This window comes from Anguilla anguilla, chromosome 3, assembly GCF_013347855.1.
Source record: "Anguilla anguilla isolate fAngAng1 chromosome 3, fAngAng1.pri, whole genome shotgun sequence".
NCBI lineage: Eukaryota > Metazoa > Chordata > Actinopteri > Anguilliformes > Anguillidae > Anguilla > Anguilla anguilla.
Genome location: NC_049203.1, coordinates 4299725 through 4325041, shown reverse-complemented (window position 1 = coordinate 4325041; position 25317 = coordinate 4299725). Strand labels below are relative to the sequence as shown.

The following is a 25317-nucleotide window of genomic DNA, read 5'->3' as shown; positions in this document are numbered from 1 at the left end:
TGGAGTGAGACAGAAGGAGATAAACAAGAGAGAGAAATAAGCAGTTGGTAAAATGAGAGAGACACACCTATCATTTCTGGAAATAGCGTCTTTGCAATTATACTTTATAAAGCAGCCTCATCTCTCAGTAACACACAACACTTAATCCATAATGTGACCTTATTCATGCTGTATGTGTGAGCGTGAGTGCATAATTCAGTCAAACACGGCACAGCTTATTCTGTGGTTCTATTTATAAAACTACGCATGACAATTTAAAAATATTTAGGGACAGTACAGGACGACCTTATGTTCACATTCACAGTATATTACGCCTGCAAATTCCATTTTTAAAAAGTACAAATTAAATCACTATATATATATATATGCTACAGATAAGTAAAGGGGATGGGAAGAAGGCTCAATCTTGAATAAAAAACTGTCTAAAAGCTGCTTCCTCTAGGTCAGGGTTACTCTTCCCTTTTCATTTCACCTAACATCACTTGGGCATCATCGGCTCCTCCCACATCTCACAGGAATTCACTTTCCCGTTGCCGGCTGCCCCCTAAGTTCACGCACGGTCACTGATCACAGGGATGAGCGTAGGGGAACAGGAGGAGCCTGAACGGAATGTTCTAGTCTGTTCCAGAGTCCTGGGCGCTCTGGGGGGGTTCTGGCCTTGGGCCCCACAGCCCCGAGCGAGGCTTTTTCCCGGGGAAGGGGGGGGGGGACGACCCTCAGGACAGGTACGTCTCCTCGTCCGTCTCCAGGGGGGTCTGCGGGGAGGGGAGCGAGGGGCTCGGCGGCAGCTGGCCGCCCCCGTCCATGACGGGCGCCCTGCAGGGCACCCCGTCGCCGCCGAACTCCTGGCAGGGGGGCGCGGGCGAGACGCAGAACTCCACCTCGAAGGCGCCCAGGCCGTCGCCGGGCTCCCGGCGGACGAGCAGCTGGTACTCGCCGAAGCGCACCAGCGCCTTGCCGGGCAGCTCGGCCCAGTGCAGGTACTCCAGCCGGGCGCCGTTCACCGACAGGGCGCCCCGCCGGCTGAGGTTCTGCACCTGGAAGAGCAGCTCGGAGCAGCGCGGCGAGCGGAAGGCCTGGACGGACAGCTGCTTGCGGGAGACGCGCTGGTCGGCCAGGACGAAGGCGCAGCTCTCCACGTCGCGGCCCAGCCGCAGCGGCTCCTCGGCCGGGTGCTTCTGCCGCCGGTTGAGGGGCATCAGGGCGTAGACGCGCCCGTCGGCCTGCAGGGGGTGGTAGAGCTGAACGTGGAGGCACGTCAGGTACTCCTCGGTCTCGGACGAACCCTGCATGACGGACGGTTTCTCTTCCCCTTTCCTGTCAGCGCCGACCCCGGAGTTCCAGTAACCCTGGAAAGAGCAGCACAGCACAACAGGGGGGGGACCTCAAATACGGTCACAAAGGCCGATTTTACAAAACAGGGAGAACTTGAATGATGTTCAAGAAGAAAAGAGAGAGGAATAGAGAGATTAAGTTAAGTTAAGTCTTAAAAGAAGAGGGGTCGCAGGAGGGAGAGAGTGAGAGAGAGAGAGAGAGAGAGAGAGAGAGAGAGAGAGAGATAGTGGGAGAGAGAGATTTTCTCTGAGTAGGACATGTAGTGAGATAAGAAAAAATTGAGCATGAAGAGAAAGAGAGCACTAAAATGCCAGAGAGAAGGAGGCGGAGGTCACACAGAGGTCAGAGGTTAGATGTGATGACACGGTGGCCCTGAGTGACACATACATACACTCCCTATTGGGCCCATATGTACTCTCTTAGAGTTGAATTAACACTGGACATTTTAATGTGTGTGCAGTCTCTTGAGGCTAAAGACCAACAAGTGAATAGTCTACTCTGATTGGTGCAGATGTCCTATGCATGTAACTCTGCTGATTGGTTTGACTCATACTCCCTCCCACAATGTCCAGTGTTAATTCAACTCTAACAGAGCATAAGGAGCCAACAGTAATATTAGAGTAAAATGTACATTTTTAAAAAATTATTGGATTTACTTAATAAAATTATGAACAGTGGTTGCACACAATATTATTTAAGTATATTTGACTTGTACAAGTACTAAACCAGTTGATGTCACATTTATTTGATAATATTGTGTGCAACCATTGTCCATAATTAAACCAAAGATTAATTTTTTTGAGTGTACTCTGCACAGAGTTGATTTTTTACACTGAACGATTTACTGTGCGCATCAGAGAAATAGCTTACTTCCTGTTACAACTTCTCAGATTTGCACCAACCTTTGACCAAACCCCAATTTCCTGGAAGAAACGCTTGCAAAATGCGTTTCCTGTCACAATAAGTAAGTTTTATTGGGCACGAAATGTCTGTATGTTGAACCATGCTCTCATTCAGATATGTAGGCTATGTGGTGTTGCAACATGTAGGCGTGTCTTACTGTAGAAGTGCACTATGTGTGTGTGTGTGTGTGTGTGGGCATGTGCACCTGTGTGTGTGTGTGTGTGTGTGTAGAAGTTTTCAAAGACTTCAAGGGATTTTGATAATAACTTCACAAATGTAATACAATGAATAGTTATAAATAATAACCAAAACAACAGCAGTAATAATAATAATAATAATAATAATATGCGCATTAAATGGCAGAACACTCACCTTGACCACTACCGAACCCTGGGATCTACCTTTTTCATCACGCCGGTTCTACCTGGTTCTATTTTGTGGGTGTTAGACTACTACGAGCTGACCCTAAACACAGTTACTGAGATCCAGGCTTGAAAATGCGACGTGTTGCTTAGCTACAGCATGGCCTGTTCTCAGCCTGTGTAACCCTAAACCCATCTTGGGATCGTAGTTCATCTCTTTCACCTTTTCGAATAACTCGTTAAAATTCTTTCTCATGTTGACATAGAGCATTCTGCTCCATGACAAATATGTGGACACAACGTGCTCGCCCCTCCAACCTTCATTCATTTTATGTTCATGTCTTATCTTGATGATGCAACATAATAGACTGGAGAAGCACAGTGTTCTTTAAACAAGTAATACCAGCTTCTACGCAAAGGACTGACCATTACAGCTGAACATAACACGCTCGCGCTTCCTCACAATCGATGTTTAACAATAGTTCAGATATGGACAATTAAGAAACAAGTTAAGATTTTACACAGCAGTAATCTTTGTCTACATTCACATGACTTTGACAGGCTTTGTAAAGAAATATATACTTTGATGTCCACAAATCTTTGATAATCTGTAGCCTACGATCTATCAATACTACAGCTGATCTGCAGATGACACGTGCAGGAAGACTAAGAGATCTGCAGTTCAGTACGAAAGCAGTTGCCCAGACCGAACTGGGTAGCATATGTCATGAGTAATCCACAGAAAGCTCCAGGTAACTATTTTATCATTTATAAATTGCCTTTGAGCAGGCAAATTCATGACTTATGGTAACGTATGGTAGGCTATCTCTCTTGAAAGAATTGTTCGTTCATGGTTCATTTTGATGATACGACAACAAAGATATTGCTATCTCTCTGGCACTTGACAACGCCGTGAACCAAATAATTTCTTCATTTTTGTCATTTGGGCCGGGATTAAAATCGATTAAACATCTGGAACTAACGGATTTAAACTCACGGTTATGAGCATTACACAACCACATGACCACATTATATAGCTACGTGTTGTCACAGACAAGTGAAAAAGACATAAGCTTATCGCAGACGTTTCTTACAGTACATAGGCTATTCCCTTCTCAAATGTCATAAACTACATGAAAGGCGGGAAGAAAAAAACAACATCTGAACCAACAAAATAACTGGTTACATCATACCTATGAGTAATCGAATAATGTTACTCTAAAGGCCTACGGTCATGCACGTTCCAAACAAATGTAAATAAAAACGTACCGTTATCATAGATAAGTCGTGATTGCAATTTCAAAGTGCCTTCAAGACGAAAAACTGCAGTCATTCGATTCTGGTAATAATTTGAATGACAGATTACCGGAAAAGAGCGTCGGTCTCTAGGGTAGCTACTGTATAGACAAAAACTGCATCAAAAAACTGCGTCTGTCCGGGGAACAAAATTAGGCTGTGCAAGAGCACACATCGAAAGAAACATAACAGGGCAACAATCAGCTATACTCTGCCTAACAGGAAACGGACAAGGGAGGGATCATCGTGACATCATCGTTGCTCATGCAACACCTCTCACGAGGGCAAGCGGCGGCGCATTATTTTTTAACACTCTGATGGGAAATCCCGAAATTTCCCAACTTGCGCCGCTTGCTTTCCTACAGGATCCAAGTTAAACTACGTGGTCGTTCCCTGCGCTTGGAACTGTAGGCTACTTCCCTCTAGGGTTTTCAACACACTTGTTTCTGGTTTTGGTTATACACTTTGTTGTAGGCTACGTCGCTCTGGATAAGAGCGTCTGCCGAATGCCTGTAATGTAATGTAATGTAATGCTTTCAACGCCCTTTTCACTGTTAAGTAGGGTCTCTGGACTCGTGAAAACACGGACTCGTGGTTTTAACCCAACATATACTGATTGGAAATATCGATAGGGTAGGCCTATTAGTCGGAGTATCAGGGTGTTAGAACTCAAAGAAACATGGTTTCCCAGTTCCCGGAAAATGTACCCGATCAAACACTTCATGTAAGGGAATGGGCATGTGATTGCAGATCATAAAACGTTATAAAATGTGATTGTGCAAAAGGCTTGTCGCTGGAACTTAGTTTGCAATCCACAGAACCTTGAAAGTTGAGAAAACTGAAAAGTGGTAATGTAATCAGTTACTTTAAATTTTTTTAGTTGGGAGAACCATTTTGAATTTTAAAAATTCATTTTCATTTTTTAAGAGAAAATGAATGGCTAACAATGGGACACTGTTCTCTGTCAGTCTGCTGTGCATGTGCAACTCGTTTTTCCAGTGATGTCATGCAAATACTTAATTAGTACACCGAATTTAGTTCGTAGACGTAAGGGATAGGCCTACTTTTATAAACTAATTTAAAAAATAGAATCTTGGTGGATCTAAGATGGTATCTGACGTATGTGAAAGGGAGAAAGGGTTTCTAAATTTGAAGAAAAAAAAAAAAGCTGAAATGTTGCAACCAGCTCTGAAGTACCCCCAAAGCAATTTTTGTAAGGGGAATTTCCATGAAAATCAGCGACGGTTTTGGCTGTACCGAATTACACGTGATTCAGCCTTGTCTGTTATTCAAGGGCGTGCCAACCTACCTAGTCTGTTACGCCCAACCAGGAAGTCACAGTGCTCCTGTCTAATTTGCACGGCTCCCTCTGGGATCGATTCTTCGGATACAGTGGGATACACCCAGTGACAGGCTCTGAATGTGTCTGGGATGTTCTTTTACGAGTGAGTAGCTTACAAACGAGTTTCATTATTGTCAGCCAGGCAAGGCTGATAATGTGAGTGGAAAACAGCGAATGGCAGTATAACGTTAGCTAAACGTCCTATCTTGTTTACATGAAATTGCGATTTGGGCCGCACAATGATTTCCGTTATTAGATAGGCCTCGCCACGCGGGGTTCACGAATAGGTAGGCTCGACCTACTGGTTTTTAAATGGGCAGAGTGCACTTATTTAACTTCGTCTACATACTGTACAACAGAAGTTAATCTCGTATAACAACCTAGATATCCTGTCCACAACACATCGGCGTTATTTCATATCATCACTTTACAGAAAGAAATCTTACCTTATTTATATTCCGGAGGAGGTCAGTGATTACAGAGCATCCTCGCTGACAATCTCTGAATTTCACGTTTCTTTCAGTTAGACTACTTTCCTCTTCCCCCCCCCCCCCCTATTTTTACACTTCCGCTTTCACTTTCGTGTGTCAGTAAAGATTGCTTGCAAACTCAGGTGCATTTTCCGGTTTCCTTTTAGGCTTTCTGATGTTTTGACTACGAGTACCTTCATGTAGGCTAGTTTAGTTATTGTGGTTTTACACACCGACCAGGTATAGGACTCATTGACGCTGACCCCTATCTTGTATGCAACTGCACTGTCCTTGCCATTCATGTTAATATTTAAGAAGATACGTGATACTTTTTGAACAATAGATGGCGCTCATTGATAATGAGAGCGTATAATGAATGTAATTTACCGTTTCACTTCGGTCCTATATAAAGTCCGTTAATTTTGCCAGCCATGAATAACCAGGACGTTGTGGCGATGCTGGAGGAGTGCTGGCAGGCTGTGGCAGCTGGCCCCCTGGAACCCACCGATGTGGCAAAGGAGGGGTTCCGAAGATGTAAAGGTGAGAGCAGTACAGATCACCAGCAGAGGGCGCCAAACTCCAGGTCTTAATTTCCAAACGATCCTAATTCGTTTGCTGCTTGTTATGGGTGAAAAAACATAAATGCCTGGCCCGCCTGGCAACCTCTGGTTAAGGCCGTGTCCTGATCAGCGCACTTGCCTACTATGGAGTATACATGTTGAGTACACTGGATGAGTGGGCATTAAGTGGGCAAAATCTTCTCTAAATGTAGTGTACTTGAAACTCCATGGTGATATATGTATTTGTGGGGTTTCTCTGAGTGTACTCGAGAGCACAGGCTTCAGGAACTAAACGACCATTTTGGTCCCATAAAGACTCCCTTAAACCATTTTTTACGTCACAGTCGCTTTTAAAAAACGAGGCGCAGCTTCGCTGTCATTTTCACGCTAGGGCGCTAAATGGTTTCAGCCGTGGCGGCCCTCCTCCCTCCCTCCTCTTCCTCCTTATTCTGACCGCCACCTCTGACCCCCCCCCCCCCCTCCCAGCGTCCCTCTCCGCCGAGCTGAGCTCGCTGCTCCAGGACGCGGCGGCCATGAGGTGGCCCTTCGTGCCGGAGAAGTGGCAGTACAAGCAGGCCGTCGCGTCGGAGGACAAGGCCACCCTCAAGGAGCTCGTCGGCGGGCATCTGCCCCAGCTTCTGGTAACAGGGCTTCACTGCGTCCACTGCCTCTGGTCATAACCCTACATAACCGTGTAATAACCCGTTGTAAACCTGTCGATAAGTCTGCATCAACCGGGCAACAGCCCAGGGAAGTTACCACCTTGATAGTACATAGGCCAACTGACCTTTCCTTCTTCGCAGTCTTAGCATTACTTGCCATCTCTTCTGTTTCCCGCCAATTACACTACATGCATTTAGCAGACACTGTATCCAATTATACAGCTGGATATAAACAAAAGCAATGCGGTTTGAGTACCTTGCTCAATGGTACAGCGGCAGTGTCCTACCTGGGGAATCGAACCTGCGACCTTCGGGTTACAAGACCGGCCGACTTACCCATTACGCTACGCTGCCGCCCCCGCAGACCTTCATGAGGGCGTCCATTTTAGCCCGGGAGCCGCTGTGGGCGGCCTCGGTGGTGTTCCTGGTGGACCGTTTCCTGTACTGGGCGGACACCTCCAGGAGCCTGCTGAAGATCGCCGAGGTCCTGCACAGGCGCTACCCGGCCACGCCCATCGCCCCCCAGCTGGTCATCAGGCAAGCCCGTCTCGCCCTCAACTCTGGTGAGGCGACATCTCTGCCTGAGGAGAATACGCTTGGTCTCCTTTCGTAAGCCATACGGACAGGGTGTCTCATTGGAGAATGACAGCACTCTTTGGATTTTCAGCACTCTTGGATTTGAGAATACTGACCAATCCGTGGCTGCTGCCTACTGTTATGAATAATTAGAACGTTATATTAGCACTGTGCTGTTTTGTGTTGGTGTGTGTATCACTAACCTCAGAGCTCACTTCAGATGTCAATACATATACCAACACATATCAAGCCCATTGGCCAAGCCTGGGTTTTGCATGCAATTCTGCTGCGTGTCGAAAGTGTTGTGGTGATGTTTCATGGATGTTTTTACCCGTCCGCAGGTAAACTTCAGAAGGCAGAGTACATTCTGAGCAGCCTGATCAACAACAGTGGAGCCACAGGTACATCTCTCTGTGAAAGTGTTGAATAAGACGTTTCTGGAAAATTCTGTGAAATTTCAGTCAGTCTTTTTGAGTGCAGTGATGGAACAAATGAATAGCTTCCTGAGCTGGTCCTCACATGGTCTAAACCGGGCTGAGCCAGGTTTAGTCCTGGTTACTTTTCCACCTTTTTGGAGGGGTGTAAATGGGGGTTGAAGGGAGTTTGAATGAGTGTTATATGATTTATTTCCTTAGAAAATATATGCGTGTGTCTCCAGGTTGCTTGATGTGTTAGTTACCTTTGTGTGTGTGTGTGTGTGCGTGAGTGTGTGTGTGTCTCATCAGGGGTGCTGGATGTGTGAGTTACCTCTGTGTGTGTCTGTGTGTGTGTGTTAACTGTGTGTGTGTGTGTGTGTGTGTGAGTTAACTCTGTGTGTGTGTGTGTGTTCTCCAGGTTGCTGGGTGTACCATGCTGACAGTGACAGAGTTCTCGTACAGGCTGTCAGTGTTCAGATACGAGGGCAAGTGCTGCAGAAACTGGGTAAGATTCTGTGTGCGTGTTCTTTCTATACTGGATATCTAAGGTTTGTGTGTGTGTGTGTTGTGTGTGTGTGTGTGTGTGTGTGTGTGTGCATGCCAGCACCACACTTGAGTCAGATATGCGTTGAAGTATTTCAATTGTTTTCTAATCTTTTTTTTGTAAAAGTATTTGAATATAGTGTGAATCCTCCAAGATACAATGCATTGTGAATGGAAGTGGTTTGGGATTCTGAAATGTTTGTAACTGTGAAAATTCTGTGTAGGTGCACGCATTTGGTGGATCTTTGTGTATACGTTACATTAATGCACGTGTCCTGGCTGCACATGCAAGTTGTGAAAACGTGCATTCTTTTCTTGCAGGGATGTGGGTCGAGGCTGCAGAGCTCATCTGGGCATCTCTGATTGGCTTGCATGCACTCCCTGAACCAGACAGAAAGGTTAAATCAAATCCACGTTTAATTCCGCACAGTGCAATATGAAGCGTTCACAGCACTTTCACTCCCAGTGAAATTCTCAGTCAAGGCTCAGGCATTCAGAGAGGGCAGCTTTGCAAGTTTTTTGGGCTGTCGGTTTGAAATAACGGTGTATAATCATGCTTTTTTCACGTTGCCCCAATGTGGCCTTTTAAAGGGGAAAGCGGACCACATCTTTTTCGTTGCAGGGGATCGGGGCGTCTCTGGGGCTGCTGGCGAACATTCTGGTGTCGATGAGCGACGCAGATTTCCAGGCGTTCATCGCAGGTAAACAGGTGGACCAGGTGAGCGAGGGCCATGGAACTGGGATGAGTGTGGAATGGGTACCGTGTTGTTTTAATCATGGCCAGGTCACACTGACAACAGATCAAAGTAATTCAAGACTTAAAACCTCAGACTTAAAAACCTGAGGTGGTGAAATACTATTTGACTTTTATTTTTCTTGTGTTAATGACCTCATTCTCTTCCGTTTTTGCGAAATAAAGCCTTTGGGAGTCACGCCTCTCTTCTTATACAATATGTATACATAGCCATTGTCTATAAAGTAAACTTATGCTAAATTAATGCTGCTGTTTGGTATTGGATTGCCTAAAACGTGAAGGAATTTTAACTGCCTTTGTTGATTAATAGGCATGTATGTGTGTGTGTTTGTATGTGTGTGTGTGTGCGTGTGTGTGCGTGTATGATCTTTTCCATGCTTAGCGCTTACTGAAAGAGAGAGGTCATCGCTTACTGGCAGCAGCCGAAGCTGCCAAAATGGCCGTGGTGTACAGCCAGTATGATTCCCTCTACGTGCTGACCGGTGCGGTGGGTAGTCCGGCGGTGGGTTGCTGGGTAAAAATGCTGTACGCTGAGGAGTATGACCTGAGTATAAGCAGGCCTCGAGTTATCGGTTAATCAATTTCAATTTCAATTTAAGTTGCTTTATTGGCATGAAATACAGACATACTTATTGCCAAAGCATACATATATAATATGTAAAATAATAATAATATTAAAATAATAATGGTAAATGTAACAATATATACAAATAACAGCATTGACAGCAACAGAAGTTTTGTGAAAATCCACAATCTTCCTCTCTCCCTCTCCCTCTCAGGTGACCCAGGGGACTTGTCTGTTGGCCTACAGCTTCTTGCCAGGGTGTGGCGCCACTGAGAGGGAGGCCGTCCTCACCGAAGCCAAGGAGGCCTTCGAGATCGGCCTGCTGACCAAGCGGGAGGGCGAGGTGGTCACCAGCAAGCAGGAGCTGCACACGTTGATCAAGGCGGCCTACTCCCTCGCTGTCGCCCACAGGTGGTTGGGCTCTGCTCGGGGGCAGGTCCGCCAGGCCAGCCAGGAGTGCCAGAAGGCCGTGGAGAAACTGCACGCCTACAGTGCCGCGGGCGGCGGGGAGCGGGACGCCCTGGGGGCCCAGGTCATGGGCCTGGTGGGGCGGGTGAAGGCGGTCCTGGGCGTCGAGCCCTTCGCCAAATCCGACGAGCGGTCCTTCGTCCCGGACGGCTACCGCTCTGCGGAGGAGACGCCCGTCAGGTTCTCGACGGACCGCTTCGCAGAGGCGATGGGCAGGTTTCGGAAGCACCACGCCTCGGCGTGCCAGGCTCGGAGGACGTCCTGCAAGGCGGTGGCTTCCGGGAGAGGAGTCCCAGGCTGCTCTGGCCCCTGTGTCACCGCCATGAAGACCACCGCGGAAACTCTGGACACGGACGGCGCCACGGAAGACCTCCGACATTTCGCGAATGAGAACGGGCCTCCGGGGAGAAGGCCGGACGGACAGACGGACGGGGGCCACATGGACCAGCAGTGTTCCACTGAGCTCGGCGATGGAGAGGAGATCAGTGGTGCCACCGGCAGTGAGTCGGGTGGATTTAAAGGAATGGGCAAAACGAGGTCTACCCCCCGCTCTCACGGAGACGGAGCCGCTCCCTTCACTGATGCCAGGACGAGAAGCAAGGACAGGGACGGCGTGACTCGCGCCAGTCGGAAAGCGGAGAAGAAGTGGGTGGATCAGAAGTGTCTCACAGAGGTCAGTGACGAGGACGATCGAAACACCTCTGGTGAGGGCCCTGGATCTTTGGCAGGACGTGAAGGAGAAGGTGCGAGCGGGCACAGAGAGAGACCTCGCACCTCCTCCGGAGGCAGTTCGGCCTTGCCCTCTTCCTGGGAGGCCATTTCCTCCTCGCCTGACACAGGAAGTAAGAAGGCTAGAGCCACCACTCGACGGCCAGTGACAGAGTGGGCGGAAGTGGGGATGGATCTGCAGGGTGACACCAAGGACAGCGATGAAGAGGACATGAAGGCAGCAACAGGCAGTAAAGGTTGTAGATCTAATGGGGTAGGCAATGCAATGACTTCCCCCAGGTCTCTGAGAAATGGTCCACCTTCTTTACTTGATTCCAGAGCGATACGCAAGGGTAAAGGTACCATGACGCATGCCAAACAGAGAGTGGAGACGTGGGTGGACCAGCAGTGTGCCACAGAGTTCAGTGATGAGGAGGTGGATGGAGAAACCAACAATGCAGGGGGTGGGTTTAAAGGGATAGGCAATGTGGGGACTGCCTCCAGCTTTCTTGATGACAGTCTGGGTTCCAATTCCTCATGGCAGAAGCTCTCTCTTTCTGACACTGGGTCTCCAGTCAGCGGTGGAAAGCCTACCAGGAGACCTTCTGCCAATCACACAGAAGAGGGGTGGGTGAACCTGGACTGCCCTGAAGAGGTCAAGGACCAGGAGGAGCTTGGTCAGGCAGGGCGTGGTTTTGAAGCAACGAGGAGAGCGGGGACATCCATCAGCTCTCTCGGTGACAGTCTGGGTTCAAGTGCTTCTTGGCAGAAGCTCGGTTTCTCTGATGCAGGGTCGCTGTCTAGCAATGGTAGAGGCGGTTCTGGCCCCACTGCTAAACAGAGAGCGGATGTGTGGGTGGACCCCCAGTGTCCAACGCTGGGCAGCGATGAGGAGGACCAGAGGGACATGGGATCCTTGCCCCCTGTGCGCACGCTGAAACCAGACTACCCAGTCAACGGGCTCCAACCTCACCCATCGAGACCCCCCTCATCTGCACCAAACCCGGTCCCAGGATGTAAAAACAGGGTTGGGTCGGAGGAGGACCAGTCCTTTCTGCTTGTTGAGCTCCCTGGCGCTGGGCATGGTGGGACACCCAGGACTAGCGTCCCGACGGGAGTGCCTGCAGGTGACGTGGCCCTCAGGTGTGGCTCACGCATGTGGGATGTAGACCCCGCGGCGGAGACAGAGGATTACGTGCTGGGGGACCTCAGCATGTCCGCCGACTCTGTAGACCTTGAGGCTTCTGCTGCAGGGCTCGGTGGCCCAGGACATTTTGCAGAACCGAAGACTTTCGGGACCGTGGGAAATGCGGAAGGACATGATGAGCGGGTCTTTGGGAAGCTCTGTCTGGATGACTACCAGCAGCCCTCTGACAATAATCAGTCACATGATCGGTGTGTTGGGACGTGCATGCTGTGCAGCGAAGTCCCTGAGTGTTCCCCCACCCTGACGGAGAAGGATTACAAAGCTCTTCTGTCCGGTGTGTGTCACAAATGTCTGCTAAGCAGACTGGACATCAAAAAGACTTTTAGACTGAGGAAGCACAGGACTGCCTACAGTAAGCTCCTCTTTATCATTTTTTTTTAAAACAATGTAGCTCATTTGTACATAGCCTTGGGGAAAGATGTCCACAGCTTGACGCTGTACTTCAGCACATTTAGTTTGAAATAGCGTTAAACTGGTGTTAAAGTGCAGACTGTCTGCTTTAATTTGAGAGTATTTACATATATATCAGGTGATCTGTGTAGGAATTACAGTCCTTTTTGTACACAGCCCCCTCCCCAATCCCATTTTAGCAGACAACATACTGTATGTTGTACTTCATTGGCCATTTTAATGTGCTACATAAAGTGAGTTGGTGGTAGGAGCAGTACTTGAATATTAGTTGTAATTTTCTATGATCGCTGTGAACCATGACTTCTGAAGGCAGTGGTTTACTGCAGTACAGTAGTCTGGTTGGAGCGTGGTGCATATTTTTGCCCAATCCCTGTTGACGGTATTGTCCCGTGCTTTTGTTCCAGGTGCCCTTCTTCTGAAATACTCCAAGGTGTCTGATCGCTGGACGTCCCGAGAGACTAAGGTGTACATTGGAGACCCCTTAGGGAAACAGGGCTGCCAAAGAACGGCGTTTTGGGTGCAGATTCTGCACCAGGAAGAGATTCTGGGCAGGTAAGCAGACAGACAGGTCGCTGTTACCGCATGACCACACGGTCCAGATCAACGTGACAAAAGACCTCAGAACTTGATTGGCTAAGCCAGTAATATTTAACAACCAAGCTATGATCTATGATTTCATAACACCAGTGCAATACTGCTTTTCTTAATTTTCTGTACAAAGCATCATTAAATATGATAATTTCTTTTTTGATTTTTTTGTACTGATTATTTTCAGCATTATAAAGGTTTATCATTTACCATGTTTCTCTTTAATTACTTGTGTAAGGTGTGAGTAGGTACTCTTTGGCCAGTAATGCTGGACTGTGCATGGCTCAATGTTTTCAGTTATGTCGGGAAGACGTACCGATATGAAAAAGAGATCCATTACCACCTGAATGACGTGGAGAGACAGGTGACGGCACAGTACTACGTGACAGAGTTCAACAAGAGGCTGTACGAGAAGAGCATCCCTGCTCAGATCTTCTTTATTCCATCTGAAGTGCTGCTGGTGAGGTCCTACAGGTCAACTGTTTCCTGTTTCTCTGTACAACAGGCCATGGGTCATGTTCTACTGTCGCTATTTTACATGGATACTCAAGAAGATTAGGCATGCTGGGAACACAAAGTGGCAAGACTAACCTATACCTGGGTTACACGGGGGACATTGGGAATTAGTAGGACAAGAGTGAGGCATTCTAGGAATGTATGGGGACAACCCCAGCCCTACAGTATGCTGTTACTGAGTGAGGACAGAAGCCATCTCTTCCCTCTCACTGAGAGAAATTGATGGTTTTAACCCTTTGAAGGGTAGGTGTTTTGGAATGTTTTTTTTTCTTTCCAAAATTCTAAGTCAGAGTTCTATAACTCCATTGTTTTCAGTTACTATTGGTGATTGTTACATCGGCATTGGAATGCTCATTCCGATCAATATTTGTGATCTCACACCTTAAAGGGTTAAAGCTCTGTAGGACTATTAATGCGGTTAAGTAGTCAAACCCCTTTGGGGCTAATGTACACCAGGATCTGGGCCGGATAACCCTGTTATGGACTCACCACTGGCCTGTAGTTTTGGTCCCTAACTAAAAATAACACAATAGAGCACGTCTTTAGGACAAGGTCACATTCTTCAGTTCGGCCTTGGGTCTGCTTGGGCTGGCTGCCTGGGGGTTCAGTAGACTTGTGAACAAACGCAATAGGATAGAAGTCACTCTGCATCACTCTACAGTTATACACCAGGCACAAGCTGTCACGTTAAAATGTAACACGGGAACTTAAAAGACACAAATGATTCTTATCTCTGTGTGCGTGCTAGCTGGCTAGTTTTTAAAAGCTGTCCCTGCCTGTTCTTTTGTTTTTTTGACAGATTCTAGAAGACGATGTCATCGCAGACTGTGTGACGGTGGAGCCCTACATGCTGGGGGACTTTGTGAAGCTGACCAATAACACCGTCTACACCAACCGGGAGTACGAAGCCACAGACTACGGCGTTGCGTTCGGCCACTTCACCTATCAGCTCTCCCGTGGCACAGAGGTGGTTGTGGACTTGCAAGGTGAATGCACAAGTGTGTGCGCGTGTGAGTGTGTGTGTGAGTGTGTATGTGTGTGTCTGTGTGTGAGTGCTTGTGTGTGTGTGTGTGAGTGAGTGACTGAGTGAGTGTGTGTGTATGTGTGTGTGTGAGTGAGTGACTGAGTGAGTGTGTGTGTGTGTGTGCGTGTGTGCATGAATATACTGTTTAATTGTAACCACAGTGATTTCCCTACCATCTGTATGTGTGTGTTCTGGCCCCTCCTCGTGTCCCTCTTATGGGCTGTATTAGTGTGTGTATGTACATGTGTGTCCGTACATGTATTTCATGTAAATATCTATGCGGCATTAGCCACTCCCCCCACTGCATTCCATTTACTAGTAAACTTGTTTGTAGAACTTACTGTTATGAAATCTGCATGACTGTAGTGTCTGTAATTCTGGAGTTCTAGGGCGACATAGCTCAGGAGGTAAGAGCGGCTGTCTGGCAGTCGGAGGGTTGCCGGTTCGATCCCCGCCCTGGGCGTGTCGAAGTGTCCCTGAGCAAGACACCTGACCCCTAACTGCTCTGGTGAATGCGAGGCATCAATTGTTAAAGCGCTTTGGGGAAAAGCGCTATATAAATGCAGTCCATTTACCATTATCGCTCTGTGTACGACAGAGCAGGACCAGCAGGATTCCGACGATGTCAGAGGTTTATTCAGTGCGGGGGGGGGGGGGGACTCAGTCGGGCGCCGTGTCGTTTTCTCTGGCAGGGGTGACTGACGGACCCCCCGGTCTCCACGTGTCCGCAGGGTGGGTGACGGACAGCGGGAAGGGGCTGACGTACCTCACCGACCCCCAGATCCACTCGGTCCGGGAGGGAGGAGCCCGGTCGCGCCGTGGGGAGCGGGGCATCAGGCAGTTCCTGGAGAGCCAGCACGGTCCGCGGTGCAACGACATCTGCGAGGCCCTTTCCCTGGGGGCGCTCCAGTGACCCCCCCCATTTTCAGGCTCGTTCCCGCATGGCAAACACTGGCTCAAACACCATCGCAATGTAGTCTTTGTGTTAATGAAGACTTTGTGGGCGAACGCTACTCTTCAGTGCAGTCTTAACATACGTTCTACCCGTTAGATCTGGAACCCCTTCTTCTGGCCCTGGCATGAACAGATGCAAGGGGCCCTTGGAGAAACCAGTCTCCGCCTATGGTCATGATTCACGAATCTCATTGGCTGGCACACTCGTCTCTTGCTGCGCTCGATTACCAATCACGTGCGATGGAACACTCTAATGTTAGCCCGAGGTCTAGACTTTGGTTTTTGGTGAAAAACCGAAAGTCGCTGGCATTTTCCAGAGAGAAGCGCAGGAGAGAAGGAGGACAAACTCTCGAGGCTCATCTCCATCACCACATAGCCAAAGGGCATCACCCAGCCACACTGGACAGATTACTTGATTGGCCCTTGGACCAGCTGAAACCTAAACCAAGTCTTCAGCAACCAATCAGATAGATTTATCACAACTTCAAAACTCAAGCATACAATCATCATAGTTTGAGCATAGTATATTCTCAGCCTGTTGTAAATTATGTGTAAATAAATGTTTCTGTTACAACATGTTCTCATTGTATTCAATTTAGTGGGATCTATGACTAAAAGTGAACTTTAAGGGTAATTATAATAAATTATAATGTTAATTCATAAACTGGTGCCATGTTATTGGTAAAAGGCCTTTAACCCATCTTCGCTCAATGATACTGTGGCTAAATATGATACTCTGTACCCTGTAAAAAAAATTACAACCAGTTTAATTATTTTGTGAACTGAACTCAAAGTCTTTGGATTCCTAATTACCATTCCAATCCTAGGTCTATACTGTACTAAAGCTGCGGTACAATCCGTTAAACATAGGCTACTATAAAAAAATGGAAATGCAAAAACATTTAAGCGTTTACAGATTGTCACATCTCGTTATGCTATTACATTTACTGACTTGGTTAAAGTGACCTTAGCCAGCCCTGAATGTGTACATGTATTGTTCTTGCAAAAAGAAATGACGCGAAACAAAATGCAAATCACGGTCACTTTTGCGTAAAAGATGTTCACCGCTCACATTTCCCTTTCTTATTTCCCCTTAACTGTACTGTAGACTACGCATGTCTTCTGGCGCTTCTGCGATTGGCCAAGCGATGACACTACTACGCATTTGATTGGGCAGCAGGTGACAGCTGCGTCTGTATCATTTCGTTACGGCGGATGTGTTCGACAACAGGAAAGCAAGCTGCACTTGCAGACGGACAGAGAAGATGCACTTTAGTTTAGCTGGATTTTTTGTAAACCTTCGCAGATAACGTCGCCATTATGAAGAGCGTAATGTTTCTGAGTGTGGTTTTAATGACTTCGGTCTCCGAAGCGGCTAAAAAAGGTGACGACGAAGAATGGGTGCATCTGCCAAATAAATGCGAAGGTAATAATCTTCACTCTTGCTGCTAACGAGTTATAGCTACCTGGTTTGCGAAAACGGCATGTGGCTGCATCAAGATTTAGCTATTAATTTAGACTAGAAATTGCGACAAAATGTTTGTATTATGTAGGCCTATTTTATAGCTAGCTGTAGGTTTGACTATTTGCGCGCGCAGTCCCCGAGAGTGGTCATAGCTAAAAAAGAAGAAACGAAACGGCAGAATAATGAATGAGGGTCCACGGCTCACATGTCAATCATTGACATGGAAGCCACATTAGTTTTGTTGTTTTACGACCTTTATATGTTCTTGCATTTGTTACATTTGTTACTTATTTATTGTGGATTTTGTCTCATCCAGTGTGTAAGTTTGTGAGCATTGAAATGAAGTCTGCGTTTGATGAGACTGGAAAAACCAAGGAGGTCATCGATACCAATTACCGCTTCCTCGATTCGAAGGGGTCGCCGCCAATCAAATATGTTAAATCGTAAGTCTGTTTGTCACTATCATGCTGTAAGAATGACGATAACCTGTCCTTCTTTCAGCACCTTGCCGACGTTTGTTGTGGGGTTGCGTTTCACGTTTAAATCCCAACTTTAAACTCGGGGTGTAGCGCAAGTTCTGACCAAAATTAAGGTCTGACAGTTATTTGTCACTAGGCCATAATATTGACGTACTGTAGTTTATGAGCTGACCCTGCCTGAAACCTTACGTTTTCAAAGTTTTAGGTGGGATGCACCTGTATTTAGCAGTGTTTTAATTGTGTGTGAAGTCGCACAGTGTGTGAACGTTGTCAGCCTCTTGTGTCACGCAAAATTACTGGAGGTGCAGTTATAATGCGAAAGTTAAATCTGCAACGCCATTCAGCATGCTGAATTTGAACGCGCCTTCCATCGCGTAATGTCCCCACAAACTTAAAAAGTCCTTCTCCTTGGCAGTTTTTCCTGAACACGAAGGAATTGTCCACCCGCCTTCATTCTCATGCAGACGGGAGATACCGTTCTCTGAAGAGGTCTTCATGATAATTTACCGTATCGCCCTGTGGTCTTTGTTTTGAACAGGGACATCCGCTTCATCGAGGTGGTGGAGAACGTATGCCAGAGGCTCATGGAGTATAACTTGCACAAAGAGAGGACGGGCAGCAACCGCTTTGCGAAGGTGAACGAGCCGAGGGACCGGAATTACACTCGAAAGGGGGGAACCATTTTCTAGTTCAGTTTTCTCATTTAGAAAGTGTTTCTGCTTTGTGTTCCATCGTTGGTCTTAAGTGCACTATGTTATCTGCGTCTGCTAAGCTTACACTGGTGGCAGTGTGCTTGTCATAACATGTCACGATGCTCTACACCTCCGTGGTCACCTGCGTTGTGGTGTAAAAGCACACTGATCCTGTCCGCTTTGTAAAGGAGAGTTCAGAGGAAACGCAAACCATCCCCAGTGCTAAATGCATCTATGGAGACAGGCTGGACAACAAGCAAATTCTGTCCCTGGAGAAACAGCGCCCTCTGCTGGTCCTAATCATGTTGCTCACAATGCACATCTTTAGTACTGTCTTCTTTGAGAAAGATATCCTGTGATTCACTGTCTTGAAAATTGGGTCTCTCTCTCTCACACGCACTTGCTCGCTCGCTCTCTCTCTCTCTCTTTCTCTCTCTCTCGTGGCTTCTCTGTTCTCCTTGCCCCGCCCGCTCTGCTCTTTAGGGCATGTCGGAGACCTTCTCCACTCTGCACGGCCTGGTCAATAAAGGGGTGAAGGTGGTGATGGACATCCCCTATGAGCTGTGGAACGAGACGTCCGCTGAGGTCGCTGACCTTAAGAAGCAGGTGAGGTTTCCCTTCTCCTCCCCCTGCGAACTGCACACTTTGGGGGGGGGGGGGGTCTGTGTCTGTGTCTTACGCTAGACAACCATAGATACAGACGGTGTATATGTAAGAACAATCCCAAGATATGCTTAATTACTTTCTTAACCGCTACCGCAGAGGTAGAGTTATTATCTAGGTTTGACCGTGCCATGCACAAGACTGGCATGTGGCCTAATATTTCATGCGGTGTTTAATACGTATATGTGTGAAAACCGAATGGTGTTGTTCTACAGTACTGCAGGGGAAAAACTCTGTGGTTGATGGAGTTAAAGCAGTGAACGGTGGCCGGGGTAGCTTTAATGCAGCGCACGCCTGTCTGTTCCTGCGTTTGTGTTTGTGCCAGTGTGACGTGATGGTGGAGCAGTACGAGGAGGTGATCGAGGACTGGTACAAAGGCCACCAGGAGGAAGATCTGACCACCTACCTGTGCGAGAAACATGTTCTGAAAGGCCAGGACACAGGTACGGTACCTCTCACCTGCTCTTCGTACTCCGGTACTGTCTTGAAGTACCACTTAAAAACTGTAGTCCCTGTGGCTTTCCGGCTCCAGGGCCGGCCGTTGCTGCGCTGGTGGTTAGATCTCGTTGTGCGTGTTGTGTGTGTTTTTTTTTTTAAGCCTGCCTGAACGAGAAGTGGGCGGGCAGGAAGGGAGACGCGGCGGCCATCGGCGAGGAGAAGAAGAAGAAGAAGGGGAAGAAGGGAAAGGGCAAGGAGGGCGAGGGCGCCGGCCAAGAGACGCCGAGCAAAAAGAAAGACAAGAAAACGAAGAAGAAGAAAAAGGCCAAGAAGGTGGTGGTGGTGGAGGAGGCGGCGGCGGCCGCCCGCAGGGAGAGGAAGGACGGCGACGGACACACAACGGAGGAGGACGTTCAGAAGAGAGCCCCGTTGCACACTGAGAAGACCGAGCTCTGAGCGTGGGAGGAGCTTACTGCCGGCTCTGCCCCTCCCCCACTCGATAGGCCACACCCACACTTCAGTCATTGCCCCTCCCACTGCTCCTCCCCCTTCATGTTCCGTCTGTCTCTCAGGCTGTGTCCCACTTTGCGTACTACTTACAAGCGCACACAGTAGTATATGCTACTGAGGATACTAGCGAGTATGCGGATGATTCGATTTTTGCACCGTGACCTTACTGCGTATATGTATGTGTTTGCCCCTCTAGCCTGTAATATGGCACGTTCCTTGTTGAGGATAGTTATACAACTTTCAGTGAATTTTAAAAAGGGACCGTCAGTATTATTGGTCAAGTGTGAAGGGGGGGTTGGGGGTTGGGGGGGGGGGACTTGTTGCTTTGTTATGTTTTTACAAAATTTTCACGACGACCGCTTTCTTCTTTATTGTGATTTTAATGAGGAGTGCTAAATGGCGTGCTTCTTACACCTAGCCTGTCTCTGAGCCCCTGCTGCAGGTCTTCGTTTGCCCGGATGTGAAGGCTCGTGCGCAGGCTCGTGTGCTACGCTCGTTCCACGTCATTGACTTTTGGAATAGCACTCGATAGGTCAGCTGTGCACTTCCATACTTCTGCGGCTTCTGGGTAGTATGCAGACTGTAGAGCTCAGCCCTACATTAGCGCTCTCTCTCTCTCTCTCTCTCTCTCTCTCTGTGAAACCAACGGGCGTCGGACTTGTTTCACTCTGGACCAGTGTGTGTGTGTGTGTGTGTGTGTGTGTGTGTGTGTGTATTTTCTTTCGTTGCAACGTCTGCTTTAAATTAGCTTATTAACCTAAACCTTTTCTCAGTAACCATTTTTTGTTTAAAAAAAAAAGTTTGTTCCTGCATACTGATAATTGATTAATTGGACCAGGGGAATTGTTGGGAGCAGAAAATTAAGCACTCACGCTAGTCATCCAGGAAGTGATGTCATCCATCCTTTCACTCTATGCTCCTCCCACTTTTTCACCCTCCAGAGCTTTCTGTGTGTGTGCGTGTGTGTGTGCGTGCGTGCGTGTGTGCGTGTGTGTGTGTGTGTGCGCGCACGCACGCTTTTTAAAGCTCCTCCCCTCAAGGGCATCATTAAGAGTGAAATATGAGTGACTGCAGCTGTTCTGCGGAAATGAAGATGCCACACAGTCGCCTGACTGACGGCAGTTTGTGGTGCTGATGATGCTCTGTGGACTGTACAGGACGGCCCCCCCCCCCCATACGCTGCCCTGAGGCACAGCCCAGCCAAACTGCCCCCCCCCCCCCCCCCCCCCCCCCCCGCCCAGTGACGTCTCCATATCCCAGTCTAACCAGGCACATTCATACACTGTTACAGGCGTACGTCGCAAATGTAAAAGCCTCGTTACAGGAGGGAGATGCAGGTGCTGGCGGTCCGTTTCCTCCTTTGGACGTAAATCATTGTCGCTGCGTTGTCAGGACCGAGTGCTCTGGGCTCAGACTGCAGTCGTGATGGTAAAAGTGTGCTTTTAATTGGTCTCAGCCCAAGCCCGTTTTTTTTTTGGTTGTTTTTTAAATAAATTAATTGCTTTACTGTTTTTGGCATCTCGCTTTAGCTAAGGGTAATTTGACGTTGCAGTATAAAGACCCGTGTGTGTTTAATACAATCATTCTGTGCAGGTGAACACCCAGGTTTCCATCAACAGACTGAAGACCAGGTGAATGTAACTCAAATCCAATCATTTATTTACTCAGACTGTTTCCTTTTTGGCAAATTTAAGTTTTTTTTTCTCCGGACTAGATACATTTAAAGAGAGGAAAGGACGCACTGATTTATAATCCTTAATCAAAGTTAAATGTATTTCTGCCTCTTTAATCTGGCTCTGCCGTTTCTGAGATGCATTGAGACTACTGGTCAGTCATAAATGAGATGATTTATTAAGAAGCAATATCTAGTTACCCATGAAGTGCTGGGCTAGTGAATCATGGTCAAACCATTTTACACCCAGAAGAGCAAATAGAATAAACTTTTTTAAAATGGAAGAATGCCACCAAGCAGACATTTTAATGATGACGTTGTTCTTCTTCAGTGTTCCCAGTGTTTTTCCCCATTTCTTTTGTACCGCTGATGTTTTTTTTGTTTTTTTGTTTTGTTTTTTTTTTCCCCCCCAACTTGCTGTGAAGTATTCCAGAAGCGACCCGAAAAGGAGTCGTTTTGTTCTTTTCCATTTTGTTTACCCAAATCCGCTGTACTGAGTTATAGCTGTTGTGCGAAGCCGTTTATAGTCTTGGTCAAAACGAGAGGCGTGCCGTGTAGCTGATTTGGGCTTTTCGTGCGAATTGTGAAAGTGTGAGTTGGTACGCTGTCCAAAATGGAGTCTGTACCCCAGGTGGCCTCGTGACCAGTTTTAAACGCGCTGAAGATGTGCTCTGTAGTTTCACACAGTGCTGCTGCCTACCTGTACCATTGTGGGACGGGTGTATGAAAAGGTGTGGGTTATTTCTGGAGAGTATTCCTTCACGCACCAGTTTGTTTCCCTTTTACTTTGCATCGTGTGAATAAAATAAAACGGTACATAAATTGTTTTATACCCCGAAGCTGTGTCTGTGTTGTGTTTTGCTTGCCTTGTGGCCCACAGACCAAAGTTATGTCCACGTTCGCTTTAAAATGTGCTGTCACTTGGAGCTCCTTGAATATGACTGAAGGTCTTTACAGGATGTGCTGTCTGGCTGAGATGGAATACTATAGAAAAGAAAGCATAGGCTTATCTCTAGCACTAAACGACCTCAACTGAAAAATTATATTTATCTTCCTTCCGATTAATGCCAACTTTCAACTGAGACCATTGTGGTTTATGGTAGGACTGTTAAAAAAAACAAAAAAAAAAAAACACAAATTCAGAGAAACAAAATATTACACTTTTTACTATATATAGTGACATATATAGTTAGCACTGTTTTTATTATCTGTAATAATGTTATTTTTACGCTTAAGTTACTGCTGCTCATGTTTTCCTGAAGATAAAAATGCTGGGAAATTTGCCCTTGTCTGCCCTACACTAATTCAAAACAATTTGGAAGTCTGCCAGGGACAGTCATATTTATAAAGTATTTGAAATGTGTATGGGAAAGTATGTACTTATATTAAGTTAATACTTCAATTGCAATAGACTTTCGAAATACTATATTTAAAAGTAGTTGAAATGTATAAAAATGCGTTTTAGTCCAGTAGACTTGCACATCCTCAGTGTGACCACTAGATGGCAGGAAATTTCTGAATTTTTAAATTCGTTTTCTGCAGCCTTCTGTTCGCGAGGACACGGCTACTGCAATAGGCGAAGGCCTTGATTAGGTTAGTATCCACAGCATTTTACCTACTCCACTGGACTCAAATATATTTTACGTATATATTTTTTTGAACGTTAAAATTTTAAACTATTACAGTTACGGTTATTAGAGGGTATTAGTTGGCTAGTACACAGGGTACTTTGTATCAAAGTAATACAGCTGTAAAACCTCTATAAACAGATTCATGATGTCATGATGTCATGAATTTTCACAAAGTGTTTACATGCAACATTTTTTTGCCAGATTAATGAGTAACTTAAAAGAATAAAGTATAACTGCATAATAAAAAATATATATTCTTGCTTCAAATTGAAAGACCTAACAAGAAATAGATGACCCCCTGAAGTTCACAGATGTTTAAATCCTATTAAAATGCGGCAACAGAACAGCTATGAATGTGTAAATCTTAACCAAAGGCCCAACCCATACTCTCCTAAAAGTAAGTCAACATATGTCAGTCTTTCCTGTATTGGTTACATCATCACCATGCTCAGAGAAAATAGGGTTCGGTGGACTATTGACTTTCTTCTCTTTCCAGAATATGAACATCTGGCAGCAAGGTGTTTGAAACTAAGACAGTGGGGGCACAGCTATGTGTAACGTTTTTAACAACCCTTAATTTTTTATGCTAAAAATCCTGCACCCAACCCCCTCTCTGTTTCATAAACCATTTAAAATGAGCGTGTTTATTTTCTGATTGAATGAATGATAAACGTGTGAATTATGTATTCATAAATACTGCCCCTGTTTTGATCTTGTTTTGCAACAATAATTAGGACTGCTTAGCACATGATCAGTATTGCTCCTGTATTATTACAGCAATGCAGAGTTTCATTTCAATTATGAGAAATGTGTAAATGTGCAGTGCTTTACACATTCACTGAGTTTTGTGTTGACATTCCCAGTATATTAGTTTATGTCTAATTTGTATATAACATGAAAAAATAGGAAATGTATTGTCAAACCACAGCCATGCTTTTTAAGCATCACATGTCCTTTAATTAGTTATGGAGACAAGAATTCAAAAATTCATAAATTGATGAAACTTTCATGTTAGTACATTAAACTCTCTCAGAGGAGGTGAAAAAGTGTTTTACTATGTAAAATCCTATATGGTGGACCTATTGTAATTAGAAGTCAATAGCAAACAATGTTTTTCATAAAGACATAAGTACATATACTAAGTTTCATTCTCCTGTTTTATGGTATTATTAAGGTTTAAAGGTTCAAAGTTAAACTATATTAGGTATTATAGCGTCACCTGGTGGTCAAATCAATGATGGTTGTGCGCGCTTGTTTTGTATTACATTACATTACATTACAGGCATTTGGCAGACGCTCTTATCCAGAGCGACGTACAACAAAGTGTATAACCATAACCAGGAACAAGTATGACGAAACCCCTAGAGAGAAGTACCGGTCCAAGTACAGGGAACAACCGCATAGTTCAACCTGGACCCTGGTGGTTAAACTGATTAACACTAACAACGAGAACGGCAACAACGCAATCTATGGAAAAATAAAAATAAATAAAAATACAAGTAGTCGTTAAGACTGGCGCATCAACTAAGTCACCTATTAAACAGCTGCCTAGTTACAACCCTAAGTTTAGTCATTTACAGGGGGGAAGGGATGGGGAGAGGTGCAGCCTGAAGAGGTGGGTCTTCAGTCGTCGTTTGAAATAGGTCACAGTCTCAGCTGTTCTGACCTCCACAGGGAGGTCATTCCACCATCGTGGGGCCAGAACAGAGAGGAGACGTGTTCTGGAAGTGCAGGTGCGAAGAGGGGGAGGTGCTAGGCGTCCTGAGGTAGCAGAACGGAGGGATCTGGCTGGCATGTAGGGTTTGAATATCTTGTGAAGGTATGCTGGGGCTGATCCCTTGACTGCCTGGTATGCTAGAACCAATGTTTTGAATTTGATGCGAGCTATAACAGGCAGCCAGTGGAGGGTAGTGAGCAGGGGAGTTACGTGGGAGTGTCTGGGGAGGTTGAAGACCAGACGAGCCGCAGCATTCTGAATGAGCTGCAGGGGTCTGGTGGCAGATGCCGGTAGTCCAGCCAGAAGAGAGTTGCAGTAGTCCAGGCGGGATAGAACCATTGCTTGGACCAGGAGCTGGGTTGAGTAGGTGGTGAGAAAGGGGCGGATTCT

The 25317-nt window shown here is 46.5% G+C and overlaps 3 protein-coding genes across 5 annotated transcripts; 2 read left to right on the top strand and 1 right to left on the bottom strand.

Annotated features, from left to right (window-relative positions):
• Window positions 1-81: 81 nt before the first annotated feature.
• On the bottom strand, window positions 82-5803 carry tifa (TRAF interacting protein with forkhead associated domain). Of its 2 annotated transcripts, none has more exons than XM_035407798.1 (2): window positions 5685-5803; window positions 82-1349 (listed from the first exon to the last, which is right to left on the bottom strand). In XM_035407798.1, the coding sequence occupies exon 2, from the start codon at window positions 1290-1292 to the stop codon at window positions 717-719; it is 576 nt and encodes a 191-aa protein (XP_035263689.1). In that variant the 5' UTR covers window positions 1293-1349; window positions 5685-5803; the 3' UTR covers window positions 82-716. The 2 variants fall into 2 exon arrangements, with proteins under 2 accessions (XP_035263689.1, XP_035263688.1); XM_035407797.1 differs by lacking the exon at window positions 5685-5803 and adding an exon at window positions 3870-4148.
• On the top strand, window positions 5087-16239 carry alpk1 (alpha-kinase 1). Of its 2 annotated transcripts, none has more exons than XM_035407794.1 (14): window positions 5087-5341; window positions 6138-6248; window positions 6755-6909; window positions 7295-7493; window positions 7848-7907; window positions 8341-8427; window positions 8787-8863; window positions 9088-9183; window positions 9602-9721; window positions 9999-12519; window positions 12983-13130; window positions 13464-13626; window positions 14482-14668; window positions 15438-16239. In XM_035407794.1, the coding sequence occupies exons 1-14, from the start codon at window positions 5317-5319 to the stop codon at window positions 15617-15619; spliced, it is 4131 nt and encodes a 1376-aa protein (XP_035263685.1). In that variant the 5' UTR covers window positions 5087-5316; the 3' UTR covers window positions 15620-16239. The 2 variants fall into 2 exon arrangements, with proteins under 2 accessions (XP_035263685.1, XP_035263686.1); XM_035407795.1 differs by having other exon boundaries at window positions 5090-5341; window positions 9602-9706.
• A 343-nt stretch (window positions 16240-16582) lies between these two features.
• On the top strand, window positions 16583-20706 carry cnpy3 (canopy FGF signaling regulator 3). The gene is made up of 6 exons (XM_035407796.1): window positions 16583-17086; window positions 17442-17568; window positions 18143-18239; window positions 18780-18902; window positions 19285-19402; window positions 19558-20706. The coding sequence occupies exons 1-6, from the start codon at window positions 16981-16983 to the stop codon at window positions 19851-19853; spliced, it is 867 nt and encodes a 288-aa protein (XP_035263687.1). The 5' UTR covers window positions 16583-16980; the 3' UTR covers window positions 19854-20706.
• The last annotated feature ends 4611 nt before the right edge of the window (window positions 20707-25317 follow it).

Excerpts from the sequence above, each read along its gene's own strand:
- alpk1 (XM_035407794.1), top strand. The coding sequence starts at position 5,317 with ATGTGTCTGGGATGTTCTTTTACGA. Across the intron at positions 12,520-12,982 it reads GAAGCACAGGACTGCCTACA|GTGCCCTTCTTCTGAAATAC; the intron begins GTAAGCTCCTCT and ends CTTTTGTTCCAG. Across the intron at positions 13,627-14,481 it reads TTCCATCTGAAGTGCTGCTG|ATTCTAGAAGACGATGTCAT; the intron begins GTGAGGTCCTAC and ends TTTTTTTGACAG.
- cnpy3 (XM_035407796.1), top strand. The coding sequence starts at position 16,981 with ATGAAGAGCGTAATGTTTCTGAGTGTGGTTTTAATGACTTCGGTCTCC. Across the intron at positions 17,087-17,441 it reads TCTGCCAAATAAATGCGAAG|TGTGTAAGTTTGTGAGCATT; the intron begins GTAATAATCTTC and ends TGTCTCATCCAG. Across the intron at positions 19,403-19,557 it reads TCTGAAAGGCCAGGACACAG|CCTGCCTGAACGAGAAGTGG; the intron begins GTACGGTACCTC and ends TTTTTTTTTAAG.